At 34.7% G+C, this 17,517-nt stretch overlaps 1 protein-coding gene across 3 annotated transcripts in view; it reads right to left on the reverse strand.

Annotated features, from left to right (window-relative positions):
• Positions 1-1,037: 1,037 nt before the first annotated feature.
• LOC129262385 (heterogeneous nuclear ribonucleoprotein K-like) overlaps positions 1,038-17,517 on the reverse strand; it is a 30,762-nt gene continuing 14,282 nt past the window's right edge. For all 3 annotated transcript variants that reach the window (XM_054900495.2, XM_054900496.2, XM_054900494.2), the window contains 8 exons: positions 14,833-14,937; positions 12,797-12,925; positions 11,680-12,065; positions 11,016-11,034; positions 8,708-8,738; positions 8,165-8,202; positions 7,087-7,256; positions 1,038-2,791 (listed from right to left, as the gene is read on the reverse strand). In XM_054900495.2, the coding sequence (XP_054756470.2) occupies positions 2,761-2,791; positions 7,087-7,256; positions 8,165-8,202; positions 8,708-8,738; positions 11,016-11,034; positions 11,680-12,065; positions 12,797-12,925; positions 14,833-14,937 (909 nt within the window). In that variant the 3' untranslated portion in view covers positions 1,038-2,760. The remainder of the gene's footprint in view (positions 2,792-7,086; positions 7,257-8,164; positions 8,203-8,707; positions 8,739-11,015; positions 11,035-11,679; positions 12,066-12,796; positions 12,926-14,832; positions 14,938-17,517) is intronic.

The raw sequence follows: 17,517 nt of genomic DNA on the forward strand, positions 1-17,517 counted from the left end.
AGTGAGAACTGTATAGGTTTAACCTCTATGATCAACATGATTTTCGTCATAACCATTGCATCATCATTATTGCTATTTTCATACTCATCATCTTCATTTTCACCATTGTCATCCTTTTCTTTATTTTCATCCTGATCATCATCTTCTTCACTTTCATCATTGTCCTGATCATCATCTTCACTTCCATCATCACTTTAATCATCGTCATCCTGATGACCAGGAGCCCATAACACAAAGCTTAGCAATGATCGGAGAACAAATTTTCACGATTGATTGCATTGACTACAATGTACAATCAATCATAAAAATCAAGCGTACGATTAATCGTTATGCTTTGTGTTACGGAGCCCTGACCATCTTCACTTTCATCATCCTCATCCTGATCATCTTCACTTTCGTCATCTTTATCACCGACATGATCCTCATCATCCTCGCCATCATCATAAACACGTCATCTTCACCATCATATCATCGTCAGCATCATTAATATCATCAGCATCCTCATCATCATCACCAACATTCATTCATGTAACCATCGATTACTCCTACATGTACATGTACATGTACAACACAGACAAAAAAGAAGTCCAACATGAATGATATACATGATACAAAGATTGTAAAAAATTTATTACAGATTATCAGCTGGCACATATTCATTGGAAATACTTGCTAATTTTATACATTTAACCTTTTTCAATTCAAATATGGATTTCAAATTGTAGAAACAATAATTTGACATTTTCTTTTACATATAAAATATCTAAAACATCAAAATTCCATATTTCAATTAATTAAAAATTTAATCTCTTAAAATGCCTTTCAAACTGGAAGACATATCCCACTTAGTATTCTCTATCTAGGCATAAAAAACATTAAAATTACAATAATCTTTGTTCATATTTTGAGTAAAAATAACAATTTTGTATCACATCAAAATTTTCTTACAATAATCTGTTTTTAGTGAGCTGTCATTTCAATTTGTGCTTCGTTTGTAAATAAAGAGGTTAAAAGATAATTTAAATCTTTATTTAAAAAAAAAATTAAAACAAACCCAACAGATGCAGATATCTGTATTTCCTATAAAATAAAGACATAAATTTGGTGCACTGTTTATTCTGTGATCAGTATGGTAGCCATTTTCATTCATTAGGTAATTCATGATTTTATTTTCTATTAATCTCCACTGTTTATAGTTAATTCCTTAATACATCCATTTTATTTGCATTTTACCTTCAATCCTTTATGTAAAATTGATTTAACATGATTATAGTTCTGTTAGTCTAACGATTCAACAGCTTTTGATTAATGCAAAAATTTATTGTCATTCCATCATATTTTCTAAAGGAATTTTGAGCTATGTATGTACAGCACAAAATATTAACATTTTACATGCTAAAAATATGGCAAGTTCAATTTGAGTTATTACCATAGCTAAAAATGTAAGTGATAAAAGCATGAATTAAAACAGATGTGGTGCTGAGGGGGGGGGGTGGGGTGGGACTTCTGCCCATTATTATTTAAGAGACAACAATGCACATCTTATGAAAAGAAGCATTCTTGTAACTTTATACAAAGAAGAATACTGTATAAACAAAGCATTTGTATTATTTGTTCCTTATTAATAAATATCTATACATGTTAAACCATTAATAAAATCCTTGTAAAATATTTCAATCGCGTAAAAAAATACCTAGTGATAACATTTAAAAAAGTGTCTCACAGAATTGGAGTTATATCTTGCTCTTTAATTAAACTCGTTAGATTGAAGTGGCAAGTCAGGGAGGCTGAATAATCTTCCATTGTGACTTCTTTTGAAACAAATATAAAGATAATAAAAACTTGAGCAAGGCTTCATATCAATTTTGGCCAAATTCTTGATACTAGTGGAATTTAAGATAAATGGATCAAAGAGAGCATAGAGAATTGAAAAACATGAGAAATAAGGAAAAATGTCAAGATTATTCACCAAAACCTTCCTGAACACCAAATTTGTCATGGAGAAATTATTTTTTATGTTTGCTTTTAGCAATGGAACTTTAGAGGATCATCATCACTTACTGTTCCAACAGTGTGTATATACATATTAAGATGAAATGAATTTCTTTTAATCTTGCATTGGTTCAACAGGTCTATGTATTCCTTCAGATTTCTCATCTCAAATTGAGCATTGGCAATCATAAGGACGTAGCTCACGTTTTCCGCCCTTCTGTAAGATTGATACTGAAACCATCTGTAACACCTAGAGAAGCCTTATCTCAATTCAACTGCCTATTGCCAACATTAAAAAAAGCAAAATAGTACATCACCATATCCCCATACATTTTCTTGCTGTGGTAGAAAGTTATCAAAATATCGCTTTTCTCCGAGAATCTCCGTCTTTGAGCGAAGACCCACTTCCCAACCCTCGACAAGCAAAACACTACAATTCACAGTAAAATTATTAATGAACAAAGTCACTGCACAAAGGAGTGGTGGATTCTATAAAATAATCATTTTGTCATGTGACATACTAACTATCAGTAAAAAATGTCAATTATATTGAAAAAATATTCAAATCCAAATTGAATTTATTTCATTTACCACCAAGTGAGCTGAATTTATAAATGAACATTGAATTCTTATGAAGAAAGATTTTACGAATGCACGTAGCCTTATTTCAGCAAAGTGGATGAAGCTAGGTATGTTGCCTGGTTTATCAAGATGTATGAAGCTGTGTAGTTGATAACGGCGACGTTAGAAGACATCTCTCAAAGTCCACTAATATTTGGCTCCAGAGTAATTCCTTACACTGTATACAAAGACAAAAAGGAAACAAAATTCCACTATTTTTCACAAAACAAAGATGTACGATTCAGTGATTTGATCATAACAAGGCGAGGCTAATTTTATATATTATACCGAGTGAGTCAGAAAACACTTAACACCTCAAACGTCACCCATTTAATAATTTAAAAAATCATGAACACAAAAACTATTATAAATGTACTGAAAGAGTATCTCCTCCGAAGTACTTTGGTACCATTTTTATGTGGTATATCATATGTTAAAGCAATTGGAGGAGGTATTCTTTGCTGTGACGTGAAATTTGATTCAGGTCAAAGTACAGCATGGCCGCAATGAATGAATGAATCCAGATGCCAATAATCTTACTTGAGTCACAATCAACGTCATTGAAATTAAATTAACTCACGAGTTGACTCTAAAAAGTGTTCATTAATCAATTCTCAAGTTAATCATTGAAAATGTGTTTGCAATTGATTTTACTGCACCTCACATAGAATTATGACTTCATTTTTATCTGGGGAGTGTTCATGAAAGGACTTATTGGACGTTTTATCTGACAGTTTCCATAGTAACCATGCTTCTCAGCCAATCAGAATCAAAGAAAGTTGTCAAATCAGACAACTTGTCGGATATAAATGTTAATGAAACGTTGATTCATTCATTGCAGTCATGCATTGTTAGAGAGAAAATACCCTTTCAGGATGGGTATAATACTTAGTAATAATACAAAGTAAAAGATATTAGTAGGTAATGATAGTAGAACAATTTTTAAAAATTCCTATATTCACCCGATCGATGGGGCGAATAAGAACAGTCACAAATATAGTATAAAACACTAGCAAGAGGAATGCCTCTGGCAGTCTCGCCTGCATTAAGCGATTCTATATAGCAGCAGTGCTAACTTTGAAAACGGCTATTGCATACCGGTAATTATTCACAAAGAAAACACTATATGATTATAAAATACTATGTCCATTTACCCAACATGACCTTTGACCATGATCATGTGACCTAAGACATGTGCAAAACATACTTGATTACCCTTATGTCTATGTTTCATGAACTACATGTGTAGATCCATAAACTTTAAGTTATGATGTCAATTCACCAAATACCCCCAACACAGCCAAAGTTCATTCACCTTAAATGACCTTTGATTTTGGTCATGTGACCTGAAACGCGCACAGGATATTGAGGGATACATGGTTACTCTATGTCCAAGTTTCTAGAACTAGAACTTGATGAACTATATCCATAAACTTTTAAAGTTATGATGACAATTCCACAAATACCCACAACATCAAAGTTCATTGACCCTAAGTGACCTTTGACCTTCGTCATGTGACCTGAAACTCAGGCAGGATGTTCAGTGATACACTATTACCCTTATGTCTAAGTTTCATGAACTAGGTCCATATAATTTCCAAGTTATGGCAACATTTCAAAAACTTAACCTTGGTTAAGATTTCGATATTGATTCCCCCAACATGGTATAAGTTTATTGACCCTAAGTGACCTTTGACCTTGGTCATGTGACCTGAAACTCAAACAGGAAATTCAGTAATACTTGATTACCCTTATGTCCAAGTTTTATGAACTAGGCCCATATACTTCCTTCTAAGTTATGATGACATTTCAAAAACTTAACCTTAGTTAAGATTTCAATGTTGACGACGCCGCCGCCATCGGAAAAGCGGCGCCTATAGTATCGCTCTGCAATGCAGGTGATACAAAATTGGATGATACTGAATTTCATTCACATACATTGTACCAATAGAAATGTACCATTGATACACATTTAATTAGACCAGAAACACAAATTGTAATTAGTTGAAGTAATGTTAATGTTTGAGGTACAGATGTGTAACAATTATATTCCTCCATCCTTTCCCACTTTACAGAACCATTTAGCAAAACTATGAAAAATATTGAGAATATATTGCTTTGAGCATAATTAGTATTGCCAATATGAAACTAAAAAATGAAATCCGTCTTCCATATGTTGGCCGTTTACACTAGGATATAATGATTTTGCAACTTATTGGTACTTTTGGCAGGTTTGTTACATGTCTTCTTATGTGGAACGTGTGTGTTAAAATATGACATTGCGATATCTATGATTCCATTATTTCTATAGACCTATTTCTTTCTTAAAAAATGAAAAAAGGAGTGATTTTTAATAATAGTGCTCATATTATTTAAGATATAATGAATTTGTTATGAAGACTTCTTAACATGTTTTTGTCTTATTTAGAGACTTATTTGTTTTGGAATAACAATATTACAAGGCCAGCAGGGAATATAAATTGGGCCCGTTTTAAGTTTTGATATTAAAAGGAACTTCATTGTCATTAAAAATGAAATCATGAAATTCATGTGGGAAATATGTAACTTACAATCTGATTTAAAAAGGTAAAATTAATATTAAAAGCATCTAAATTAGAAAGTCTGGGCAAAGATTAGGTCCCCAACTTTTCTGCATATTAATTTTTCTTGGTATTTAAAACCACTATTAAACCATGGAATAATATGAAAGTTTAAAAATATATTTAGCCTAAATACACAACAGATATAACCATAAGATTAATGTTTAAAGGGGAAGTTCACCCTGAAGAAAAGTGTTTTGTAAAATAGCAGAAAAATAATGAAAAATATTGGTGGTGAAGGTTTGAGGACAATCAATTAAAAATTAAGAAAGTCATTAGAATTTTAAGTTTTGGATTTGTGACGTCATAAACGAGCAGCTGCCCCATATGTTATGTAATATAAAATGCCTAAATTTCAATTGTTTAATGGTTTGTAATGACTTATTTTTGTTTTCGTTTTAGGAACGGGTGTGAAATGATTTGTCTCGTGATATACTGAAGGTACAGTGAAAACCATTTTCAATTTTTTAAAAAAATGACATTTTATTGATTTTTTACCATTTGATATGAAGGAAAGCTGCTCGCATATGATGTCCTAAATCAAATAATTGAAATTGTAATAACTTTTTTATTCTTTGAGTGATTTTTCTCAGATCTTCGGCAATATTTTTATAATTTTTTCTGCTATTTTTACAATAAACTTTTTGTCAGGGTGAACTTCCCTTTTAAAGGGCTTTTATTAAAAAATACAGATCACCAAGAGAGGACAGTAATTAATCAGAAATAATGTCATAACTTGAAATTTTCACACAAAGTCTTTTAATAGCAATGGATATATAATTGTCTTTATACATGTACATGTAGTTTCATCAAATTTAAATAGCCAATAGTCAAATGTCGTTTACATTGTTAAATGTTCACAACATCAGACGGGCTACATGTTAGGTAACAGATAGTTTCTGAATAAACATGAACTACAAATAAAATCTGGGCAGTACATAACAACATGTAAAGGTTACAGATAGATTCTGAATAAACATGTACTTCAAATAAAATCTGGGCAGTACATAACAACATGTAAAGGTTACAGATAGATTCTGAATAAACATGTACTTCAAATGAAATCTGGGCAGCACATAGCAACATGTAAAGGTAACAGATATATTCTGAATAAACATACACTTCAAATAAAATCGGGGCAGTACACAACAAATCTTTTGATACAAGGTTCGATGAGGTGGTTTCTTACTCCGAGGAATAATCCGATGATACACCCCTGTCCCCAGTGGCCGACAGTGATTTTTTGTTAGTTCTTTGACATTCACAACAACAAAATCACTAGTCTTCCATAGGGCCAGAAGCAGTCTCCTTGGCTGTAGAACATCCACTTGTCTTCACTAGTCCATACGCATATACGTAATTCATACATGTACAGGGAGGGGTTTCACAAGAAGTTACAGTGTGACTTAGAAAATATTTGCAATCAATTCCGAAGTTCAGTTGCAAATTTCCAAGCGATAGATCAATTATAACTAAATCAATTTATACTTGTTAATACATGAAACCTACCAGCGATCAATCATAAATTTGCAATTCATTGCAAGACTTATGATTGATTTGGAGAAAAAATCTAGGTTTCTTACAACAATCGATTAGAGTCCTGCTTAAATGCCAGAATGCGCATGTTATCTAAAACCTGTATATCACTGGTGGATACACGAAAGTGCGTGTCCAGCGTGCATGATCTGACCAATGTGCTGATGCGTTACATACCGCACGCAACTGAAAATTTAAGAGCAACTCAGAGTCACACTGGAACCTTTGTGAAACACCCCCCAAGTAACCTAACACGAGACAAAGCTAGTAAGACCGCAGATCATCAAGGAATTGCAAACTGAGGATATCTAAGCAGCAAAAAAAAAAATGTACAAACCTTTCTTGAAGCAAGTACTGAGCATAGCTTATCTGTTCTTCCGTCCCAGTAATGGTAATGATGCGTTCATTGGAGTCGGGCTTGGAGTCTTCGATCTTTATCGTTGCTCGGCTCTGGGTTCGGATCTGGCGAATTCTGCAGCCTCGAGCGCCGATGATGGCTCCAGCACACTGGACAGAAGCAACAAGAGAAAGCAATGAATGCCAAAAAATTATAATGGCAAATATACTTGCTTTAATACACACCAAATAACAGTTACCTAACAATCCCTAGACTGACTCTCTTCAATCATGTGGCATTACATTTTACAGAGAATCTGCTATCATCTCTGCATTTCAAGGAATAAAAACTGCCAGGTCCTCATTACTCCCACCAGATTTGGGGGTAGCACAATATGGTTGAAATTATTTCCGAAGGAAATGAACGCTAGGGCTAGGGACTGATCCCCTCTCAAACACATTGGATTATATCAAATTATAAAACACTTTGAGCAGACGCATGCATTCTAGATGTTGAGGTTGCTGGCAGGAATCAATTCCTTGAAATGCGAGTTTGCTGTAAAAGGACTATAGGCTTAAGCCAGTGCAAAATATCCATAGCCTTTGGAAGGGCATAGAGACAATATATTATAATGTGATATGTGCTATACAACAACTGTGGACTATTATCATCATTGTTAGTATTAGTATTAGTAAGTACATGTAGTAAAACAATCCAGTCAATGCTTTTACCAATCAAATGTCTTTTAATAGAAGTTTAGTAGAAGTAGTGGTGGTGGTGGTGGTGGTGGTGGTGGTGGTGGTGGTGGTGGTGGTAGTAGTAGTAGTAGTAGTAGTAGTAGTAGTAGTAGTAGTAGAAGTAGTAGTAGAAGTAGTACAGGTAGTACAGGTAGTTGTAGTAGAAGTAGTAGAAGTAGTCATGGTAATTATAGTAGTAGCAGTAGGAGTAGTAGTAGTAGAAGAAGTAACAGTAGCAGTAGTAGTAGGAGTAGCAGCAGCAGCAGTCGTAGTATCACCACCATCATCACCACAACTGCAACATTTATCACATAAAAAGTCAAAGAATTGAAAGAACTTACATCTTTAGGAATGGTTACTTGAGTGGTCTTCTCAGTACCTAAACAAGTAAAGAAAACACAATGCAAGATAATTAACACCGCCTCTATAACATTCAGTCTATTGTAATGCAGTCTCCTTTTCAAAGTCGTCTTTGCAATTTCCAAGGCAATATTCAGAGTTGGTTTTGGGACAAAGTAGAATATGTCCATAATCATCTTTGGTATATTTTTATCTTCATGGTTCTTTCATATCAATCTATTTAAACTCTTATATTTACATTAAATGCAACTCTGATTGGCCTTGAAATTATACCTACATGAAGACTATTATAAATTATGTTTATTTATACATGTATCTTTAAAACTTTAATAAATCTATTTTCCTGTTATTGTGTACATTTGACCTATGTAATAAGGTGATATTTTACACTTATTCAAGTTTCATGAGTACTAACCAAGGTTTAGAATATGAAATTCATTTCTATTCAGCAGAGAATGATTTTTCTCCAAACAATTTGATTTGAAAGAAATAAGGAAAAGTAATACATATTTTTTTCTACTTACTATCCAATGATTCAAGACTGGTTCTCCCACTCTAAAAGAAACAAGAGAAAAAGAAAACATCAAATCACATCAAATCATATTAAGGGATTGTGCCTGAAACAGTTAAAAATTACAATGGTACTCTACCTTATCTTAGACCTTTACTACAACAGTTGTGCTCAAAAGTTAGTGAACCCCCTCTCCCCCCCCCCCCAAAAAAAAAAATGCACTCCTTCATGCTGAGTGAAGAATGTAGACAATAACTCACCAATGCTCGGCAAGCCCAGAGAAACAAACTTTATTGAATGTAATACCTTATTACCTGACTTCACAATCAAATATCTAAAATATGGCAGAACTTAAAGAATTTAATTATGTCTATTTTCTGGGGAGGTGGGGGAGGGGTCATTATCTTTTGAGCACCACTGTAATAACTCCTCCCTATATATCAAAGCACAGGAATAGAGTGAGACTATAATGATAAAAGGAAAGAATAATTGATAGAGGTATCTCGCTACCACTCAACAGCTGCGACAACGCAATAGGTAGAGTTAGCCATCTTGACTTTGCCTGAGCTCATCGAGACGAGAGGAGCTGGAGTGGTTGTATAAATAACCTATGGGCCGAGATGTCAATCTTAAAGTATTCACAGATAAACAGTCTTCATAGGCTTGCCATCCACATTTCATATGCCCATGGAGCAACTCACCCACCAATATATATATATATAGAGAGAGAGAGAGAGATGGATGATAGGAATAGGGTTAGGAAATATTAAAGCCCAGCGCAAACTACATGATCCTTTGCGATAAGATTTTACATCATTCGATATTTTGAACAATCCAACCTATAACATTCAAACTGAGGTTCCAAATAGTGGTATGAATACTGAACTAAAAAAATTTGAGTCTCTTTCGAGCCTCCCTCTAACGAATAGAAGCAAATTCAATTCCAAATCGTAATGACAACATCATCAGCTCTGACCTTTTGAAACCCATTAGGATATGAATCTGACCACTAAGCTTGCAGCAAAGCACTCTGAATTTAGTAATCCTAGCATTATGCCAAACTTCATTATTTTACTTATAGCAACAGCTCCAGGAATGCTCTGATCGAACTTTCACACTTAATGCAAAATGTGATTTGTTACAAGAATTACATCATATTTGATAGTGTAGTGTGCACCAGACTTTAGGTTTACGGGCTTTAAAGAGAAGAGAAAATATCTGGAGAAAATTTAAACAACTGAAAATGCTACTCATGTCAACAAAAGCAATCTGAACAGAAGATTCTTGGTTGAGTTTGTAAGAGTGGTGTATTTTGTTTTTTACTTTGATCAGCAAACACATGCAAATAATACAAATATAAAAAAAATATGGGTGAAATTTTTTCCAAGATTTATAAACATGTTTAGAGTGTACTGTTGCAAGTTTAAGTATTCACCGTTTGAAACTGTTGTGAAGAGCTGAGGATTTTGCTATGATTTTACTGCAAAAGTCTCAACAAATTTTTAATATATTTGCATTTGGGTAGATTATGATTACACACAAGTGTGGAAAATGTTTTCTTACATCGCTATCAATTATCAAATCGGTCTTTGTTGAATGCTCATCAGAAATACAGCATAAAAACTAGTCCTTATAAAAGTGAACTCTTCTACATCTCTCTTTTCAGACAAAAATGAATTAAGAGCACATTTCTAAAAAGAAAAGTAATCTGCATGTGCATGCTAATAAAGCTGTCAAATCTTCAAAAATAGGCCTTTAATCTCCACAGAGCCTAGGGGAAGTTTATTATCTCCTGGCTCCTCTTGGCCTGGGCAAAATTGTATGTAGGGTATTAGAATATCGGCTTGGTGAAAATGTAAATGTCAATATGGAAATTACACATATCTAGGGATCTTATTGTATTATCGGAAAGTGATGGAAATGGCATCCAGGGATCAGAACCAACACTCAGAATGGCACATTTCTCGCTCTCTTTTAAATTTGTTTTTATCAAAGATGGCAGAAATTGACTATAAGTGACAATGGCGGCATATGGATAACATACGGCCCATCAGATACTACTCTCTTATCGTGATCAATTGTAAGAAGAGTCGCGTCTGAATGCAACTAAAGGAAATTAAATGCAAGTCGGAAATCCATGCTTCTGATCGGATAAACACCAAGTTGCGTTTGATTGCAAGTCTTTATGCAACTTTCCACCAGATTGTAATGGAGGGAAAATTCTCTTTTATGTGATAACATTGTCATTAATAACTGGAACAAAATTACCTAACAATTTCTCAACGTTATTTCAAAATACAAACAAATGCATTTGTACTTACATTGCCTAATCCCAGTGCACTGAATAAAAAGAAGAGAAGGTGAAAACAAAAGAAGTACAATTAGTTAATTTCACTGCATTCACAAGGGCTACAATTATGTGTGAAAGACAAGGTTTTGGTTAAATATACAGTAGGTGTTTGTTTTTTTATGAATCAATATTCAAAATAATGAAAACATAGTATGCGATCTACTTTATATGTCAAATGTAAGAACATACTTTTTTGAAGGGGGGGAGGGTAAACTATCAGTTCTAAGAGTAGACCTTAGAACATTTTAATGCTACTTTTATGAAAGAGGGCCCTAAGGATAGGCAGGTTCATCATATTTCTATATTTTAATATAGCAGCTCGCCCTTCATATTAACATGAATGGGAAATACCAATTTATATGAATTGACATTAATTCACCTTATTCCAACAAAAGTGAAAATTGGAAAAGGAATATATATATCTTCCTTTGCATTAAATACTGAGTAACCAACAAAATTATTTTTTTTAGTTAGACTAATCACTTTACAAATGTTTGCAAATTTCATGTTCATTGGTTCTATGGAATTTGTGGTCTGAAAAAGACAAGATAACTGTATGACAAACAGGGTATTGTATAACGGACATCTCAAATAAAGATAAACATAGAGAGATAGTTCTAATCGCAGAGACTTACAGCGGTTCTGGCATTCTCCCTCCTCCGCCGCTCGGTGCTCCTCCCGGGCCTCCTCCTCCTCCTGGGCCTCCTCCGCCCCTTCCTCCTCTCCTTCCTCCCCCTAAACCACCCAACGGTGGATGGCCGAACATCCCTCGTCCTCCATACGCTCCACCTCCTCCTCCTCCTCCTCCGCCTAAGTAGTCAAATCCCATACCACGTCCACCTCCTCCTCCTCCTCCATACCGGCCTCCTCTATAGCCCATGTTACGCCCCATACCCCCTCCTCCTCCTCCTCCAGCTCCCATCTTCTTATTATCGGAGCCGGTGTAGCCCCCATAGTCAAGGGCAAGGAAAGGCTCAAAGCAATAGGGGTCATACGGTTGGTCAGGGCCCTTGATTGGTGTCTGTGAAAGCAAAGGAAAAATACATACAAGGCACATTAGAATATTTTTTATTGAACATATTGGTTTTGTTTTGAGCCCTGAGACAGACATATCAAATGTACCTCAAGAAAAGTACATGTAAGTCACTTGGCTTTGTTGCATGGAGTTTCACAGCTGTTCTCCTGATCCACTTGTTTAGATGTGAGTATGTGTGCAAAAATTAGATTGTTACGGAAAAAGAGGCTGAGCTGGATTACTAGCCAGCCAAGCATCAATCTTGCATGTAATTTCACTATAGATCCTATACTAACTTTATCCTAACAGAATTTCAATCAAAAATCAGATTAAACATTGTTCCAAAATTATCATTTACAATTTATTTAAATACAAGTAGCAGCAGTGATTTTTTTTTTAAATTTTTTTTTAATTACACAACTGTCCCAAACATCTCAGCCTTGCTTAAGTTTGAAATTGGTCTGTTAAATGGTTATTTTACATTAAAGATCACAGAAACATTATCTCTCCTTTCATTTCAACACTAAGGATAAAACCCTACCAATACTTATTCGGCGTACTTCTTATAATGCTAAACAAGCAATACCTAAATGGCTTAGCTCAGTGCACTTTACTTTAGACACAAACACGTAAAAATCAAATTCTATCTTTTACACATGCATTGACACACTTAATATTTATTAATTCATTCAAAAACTATTTCTAACAATGGTTAAGAGGCTTGTGATTTGACTTACAGTGCTGATGAGTTTCTGGAGCTCCCTCAAAGCATCAATGACCTTATCTGGTGTGCCTCCAACCTGGACAACTCTGTCGGTCGAATTGGGACACACGCGAGAGTAAACCTTGATGTGCGCTCCAATTTGCTGAAAGATTAAATAGAATTATCTTCATGCCATTTCATGCGTAATTCTGAGAAAAACACCCCAAAGCATATTCCGGAAATACCAATTATTTGCGGCATTATGGTAACTACCATGGTAGCAGGGCACTGCAGTCAACCAATATCGAGGTTTTCATGACAGTGGTCCCGATTCTGAACTCTGGTTTAATTCAAACTTTGTGGTTTAACTATGGATAGCCAATTGTGATAGGTATAGATCGATCTATAACAGTGCAAGATTCAATTTGTTAACTCATTTGACACTAAAATCATTCATACCTGACTGGGAATAATTACTGGAGTACATATGTACATGTAGTTCTCTTCATCATTAAAAAATGAGGAAAGAGCCAACTAAAGAAAGGAAACATATAATGTAAATAAAATTTTGAAATGCTTGGCTTCCCATAATTTGAACACAGAGATAGGCCATGGCTAGAGTTAACAGGGCTTCAGAATACGAGCCAATGACTCTAGTGCCAAAGTTACTACAGTATAATTGTAAATCCTCATGAACACACTCTTAATCGGGCTTCATTGTCATGGGAATATATAAAAGACATCACACTATTTAAGTGGGTGGGGGGGGGGTGATGAAATGATAGTTGAGATAGTTCAACCTCCCCCTCCCATACAATAGAATTGCATTATTCCCAAAGGGTAATTTTTAAACCCAATGCTTTAACGTGCCTGTTCTGATATTCTTTGTACTGGGTATATTTCCATTTCCATACAAATGCAATCGTGATGAAGCAGTACATTATTCTGAATATGATCCAAGAATCTTGTTAAAGAATCATTCAAATTCGGCGCTAACCATCTCTAGGAAACATTAAACCTTGGCCATTATACTGCCATCCCAGGAAAAAAGGAAGCAACTCTGTGGATAGAGTTTCCTTGTAAATTGAGGACAATGCGTCACTGCTTTATGCGGAAATATAGAGTTACTTACTCTCGAAACATCTATATTTCAGAAATTGGGCGCTATGTGACTCTAAATCTTTCAGCATCATGTAGGGCATATATAAAAGAATCTCAAATCAAGGAAAGAAGGTAAATTTTGAAAGAAAAAAAACAGAGTTGCCCCCTTTGTCATGGAATTGCTGAATAGACACTTGAGTTAAACCTGTTTGCAGAGGGGACCACCTGTTCATTAAGACCACAATTTTGGTTTTCCTTGAATAGCTTTTTTTCTCATTGAACCTGTTCATCCATAAACACCATCTGCCCATTGTCTCCCTTAGATGCTCATTAACCATCAAAGAATAGCAATTTATAGACTGTGCATGACATGTAATCTGAGGGCGCTGCTTGCATGTGATGTCTCAAAATTAAGCTTCCAAAATTCATATCTTCGAAATTCTTCAATAGATTTTAACCGACCCTCTTTTAATGCTTCTCTGATTTGTCTTGCCTTTGATAATCCCAACTTAGTTTTCAAAGTCTACTTTCCCTTTAAGAGTCAAATAGAGTAATAATAATCAGGCAAAAATTATATTTTTATTTTCGGTGGCTACTTTTGACAACTTACTGTTTAAATATGCAACACTGGATAAACTTGAATGAATAGGGATTTCCGGAGCTCTATAGTTTTTGTTTCCAGGGCTCTTTGAACATTTTTGGGGGCTAAATTGCCTCCAGCACCCGTGTATTTTTTCCCTAATAATAATAATAATAATAATCATGATAACAATAATAATACGTGCTGCTTGTAAAGCGCCAAATCAACTCTGTAGAGTGCTCTAGGCTCAAAAAGAATCAAGAAGTTAATAGAAAGGTTTTTCAGAAAGTTTTTGAAGGACTCAACAGAGACATAATAATAACTTCAGGAATTCTATGCCACAGTATGGGCATGCATGAGCAATGGATCTCAGTATATGAAATACGTACCTCCCTCATCTCCTTAATCTTGCATCCTTCTTTGCCGATGATAGCTCCAGCAAGACTCTGATGAACCAAGACACGTACTGAGCAATGCTCTGGATTCTGCTTGTTCTGTATAAAAAAATAAAAACAAAGTAGTATACGATGTGAAAAGGGCAAGTAGAGGTCAAACAGATGATTACTATAATCATGTTAAATCATACACCAAAAATCTTCATTCATGAAATATCCCTATCACAGGACTTATTGCAATGATCAATCACACATAAGTTTTTAGCAACACTTATTAATCATTTTTTTAAAAACCCTCTTTGTCGAAAATTAAAATCTTTTCTTTTAAAAAGGGATTTGCTTTTCGCTCCCTCTATATTTTAAAATACATGTTTACTTCGTTCAACACACATTAAAAGCACATGCAAATTAAAGATTAGGTTTGTTTTCCTTTATACTTATTATTATAATATCATTTAGAATAGAGTGGCTGTATCCATTTTAATGCATATTTTATTTAAAAAAAGGACTTTTACATTTACCCAATCTAAGATGTTTAAGATGCATCATTAAAAGCCCTAACAAAGTTATACAATTTGACTGCATGCACATGCAAATTAGAAAAAAAATATGGAGAACTATGTTATATCCACATATATATATATACAGTATATTTTATACCAACATATTGGTAATCTTTTTTTATTTTAGGCTTATGTTATTGATGTTATGTTACATGTATGTTGTGTTATTTTTCATTATGTGTTATCATTCTCATTTATTTTATGGCTCTTTATGGTTTTTTGTTATTTTATGGCTTTGAAAGTCTGTTACACGGTATGGTGATTTTTAAAGAATAATTTCAATGAAACAATCAATCATAAAAGGAAAATCAACTTTAGTAACGTTTTCCTTCCAAATTAAATTAAGAAATCTTCGCCTAAGGTGTCAGACGAGGGGGAACCATCCACAAAATTCCAGCATTAAACAGACGACTGGCTCCCGTCATGTAGTCTCAGAAACCGGTTGGGAGAGCGTTCACTGGAGCAGATAATGAACAGAGCGGTAAACCTTCGCCATGCTTGTTTGCCCCCCTGCTTGCTTGCCTGAACACGGCGTGACAAGAGATTGGCTCCTTCATCATCGAGTCAGCGTCAAGACAACCATACAGGAGAATCAGAATAACATTCAGGAAAGGGTGTACCAATCAATACACAAATGTGGGCAGGCGGGACTGGGGAATAGAAATGACCAATTTGAAGGGCACAGTTAAAGGGGTAGCTGGAAATAGGCCTATAACAAAATTTCATTCGATAAAATGATGCAAAACTTTCTTATCAATTACTTTGTTATTTTCATCTGATTTTGCTATTATATTCTATGCTTTATTTAATTTCACTATATTTATTCAGATCACGACATTTCCATTTTTGTAGGAAATGTACTGTTTTCCAAGAGAATGTCAAAGTTGCATTGTGCAGTACCAAAACTCAGTTTTAGATCACCTGGAACCCTAGTCGTCGATATTGTCCTTTTCATGCTGCATGTCTATGGGTTAATTGAAATTCAAAGACAAATTGACATTCAAAATGTATCTCTCTGAGAATAAATTTTGAAATGTGGGGAAATAAATCGGCATCATCAATGTGCACTATACTGCTGAATAATAATTTTGACAACTTGATATTTTACCATTCCAACCACAATCACTTATGGGGCCCGTTGCAGAAAGAGTTGCAATCAATCGCAACTCTAAAAATCATGCGCAACTTGATTTTCAACTAATCAACAGCGCGCATTTGGGACTTGCGATTGATTTTTTGACTTTCGTTTAAACGCAACTCTTTCTGCAACGGACCCCTGATGAGCTCCAAAAGATCAATTCTGATTGGTTCTTGATGATTCTGATTGGTCATTGCTATTGATTGCAATTGATTGCAAACTTTTGTGATACAGAACCCCTGTGGTGCACCACAAACAGATACGACTAATAATTGCAATTGATTAAAACTCTTGAACACAGTTTGCCATATAGGGGATGTTGCAAGAAAACAGTTGCAATCAATTGCAAATGTTCTGTTTCAATTTTCGAAACAAAAGATACATTTAAGTTGTAGCAAACCAGATTACACTGCCTGTGTCAAGAAGCAGATTAGCAATCAACCTCTAATTTGCAATTAATTTCAAAACTTATAGTTCAAGTTCAAGTTTATTTCATTTCTCAACTCAATGATACAACATAAGAAATTATTACACAGATTGATTTAGGGATCGAAAACACACTTGCAAGTTTCTTCCAACATCCAAATAGACTTGCAATTATGATGATTGTATAACTGGTTGTATCTTTGATGTTGAAGAGCGTTAGTTAGCAGGGCCAATGTTACAAAGAGTTGTATTAGATTCAATGTATATCATCAATTGCAAGTTGAGATGGATTTGAATCAATTGCAACTCTTCGTAAGACAGAGCCCTATGCTTCAAGAATAAGACAGTATGATCCATTATGGTCTTTTGCCTTCCTGGAGTGTTCACAGAGCTGAGGCTAGCATTACTCAGCTCGACTGTAATTCCATCTTTTTTTGCGAGCAGTCTCGGGAGGCATCTCTACAATGGCTGCGTGCGCGGCTCAAAAACTATTGACCCATAGGCGCTATGATCATTAGCATAGATGGATACATCGTATCTTCTTCCCTGCCA

This window comes from Lytechinus pictus, chromosome 5, assembly GCF_037042905.1.
Source record: "Lytechinus pictus isolate F3 Inbred chromosome 5, Lp3.0, whole genome shotgun sequence".
NCBI classification, from domain to species: Eukaryota; Metazoa; Echinodermata; class Echinoidea; order Temnopleuroida; family Toxopneustidae; genus Lytechinus; species Lytechinus pictus.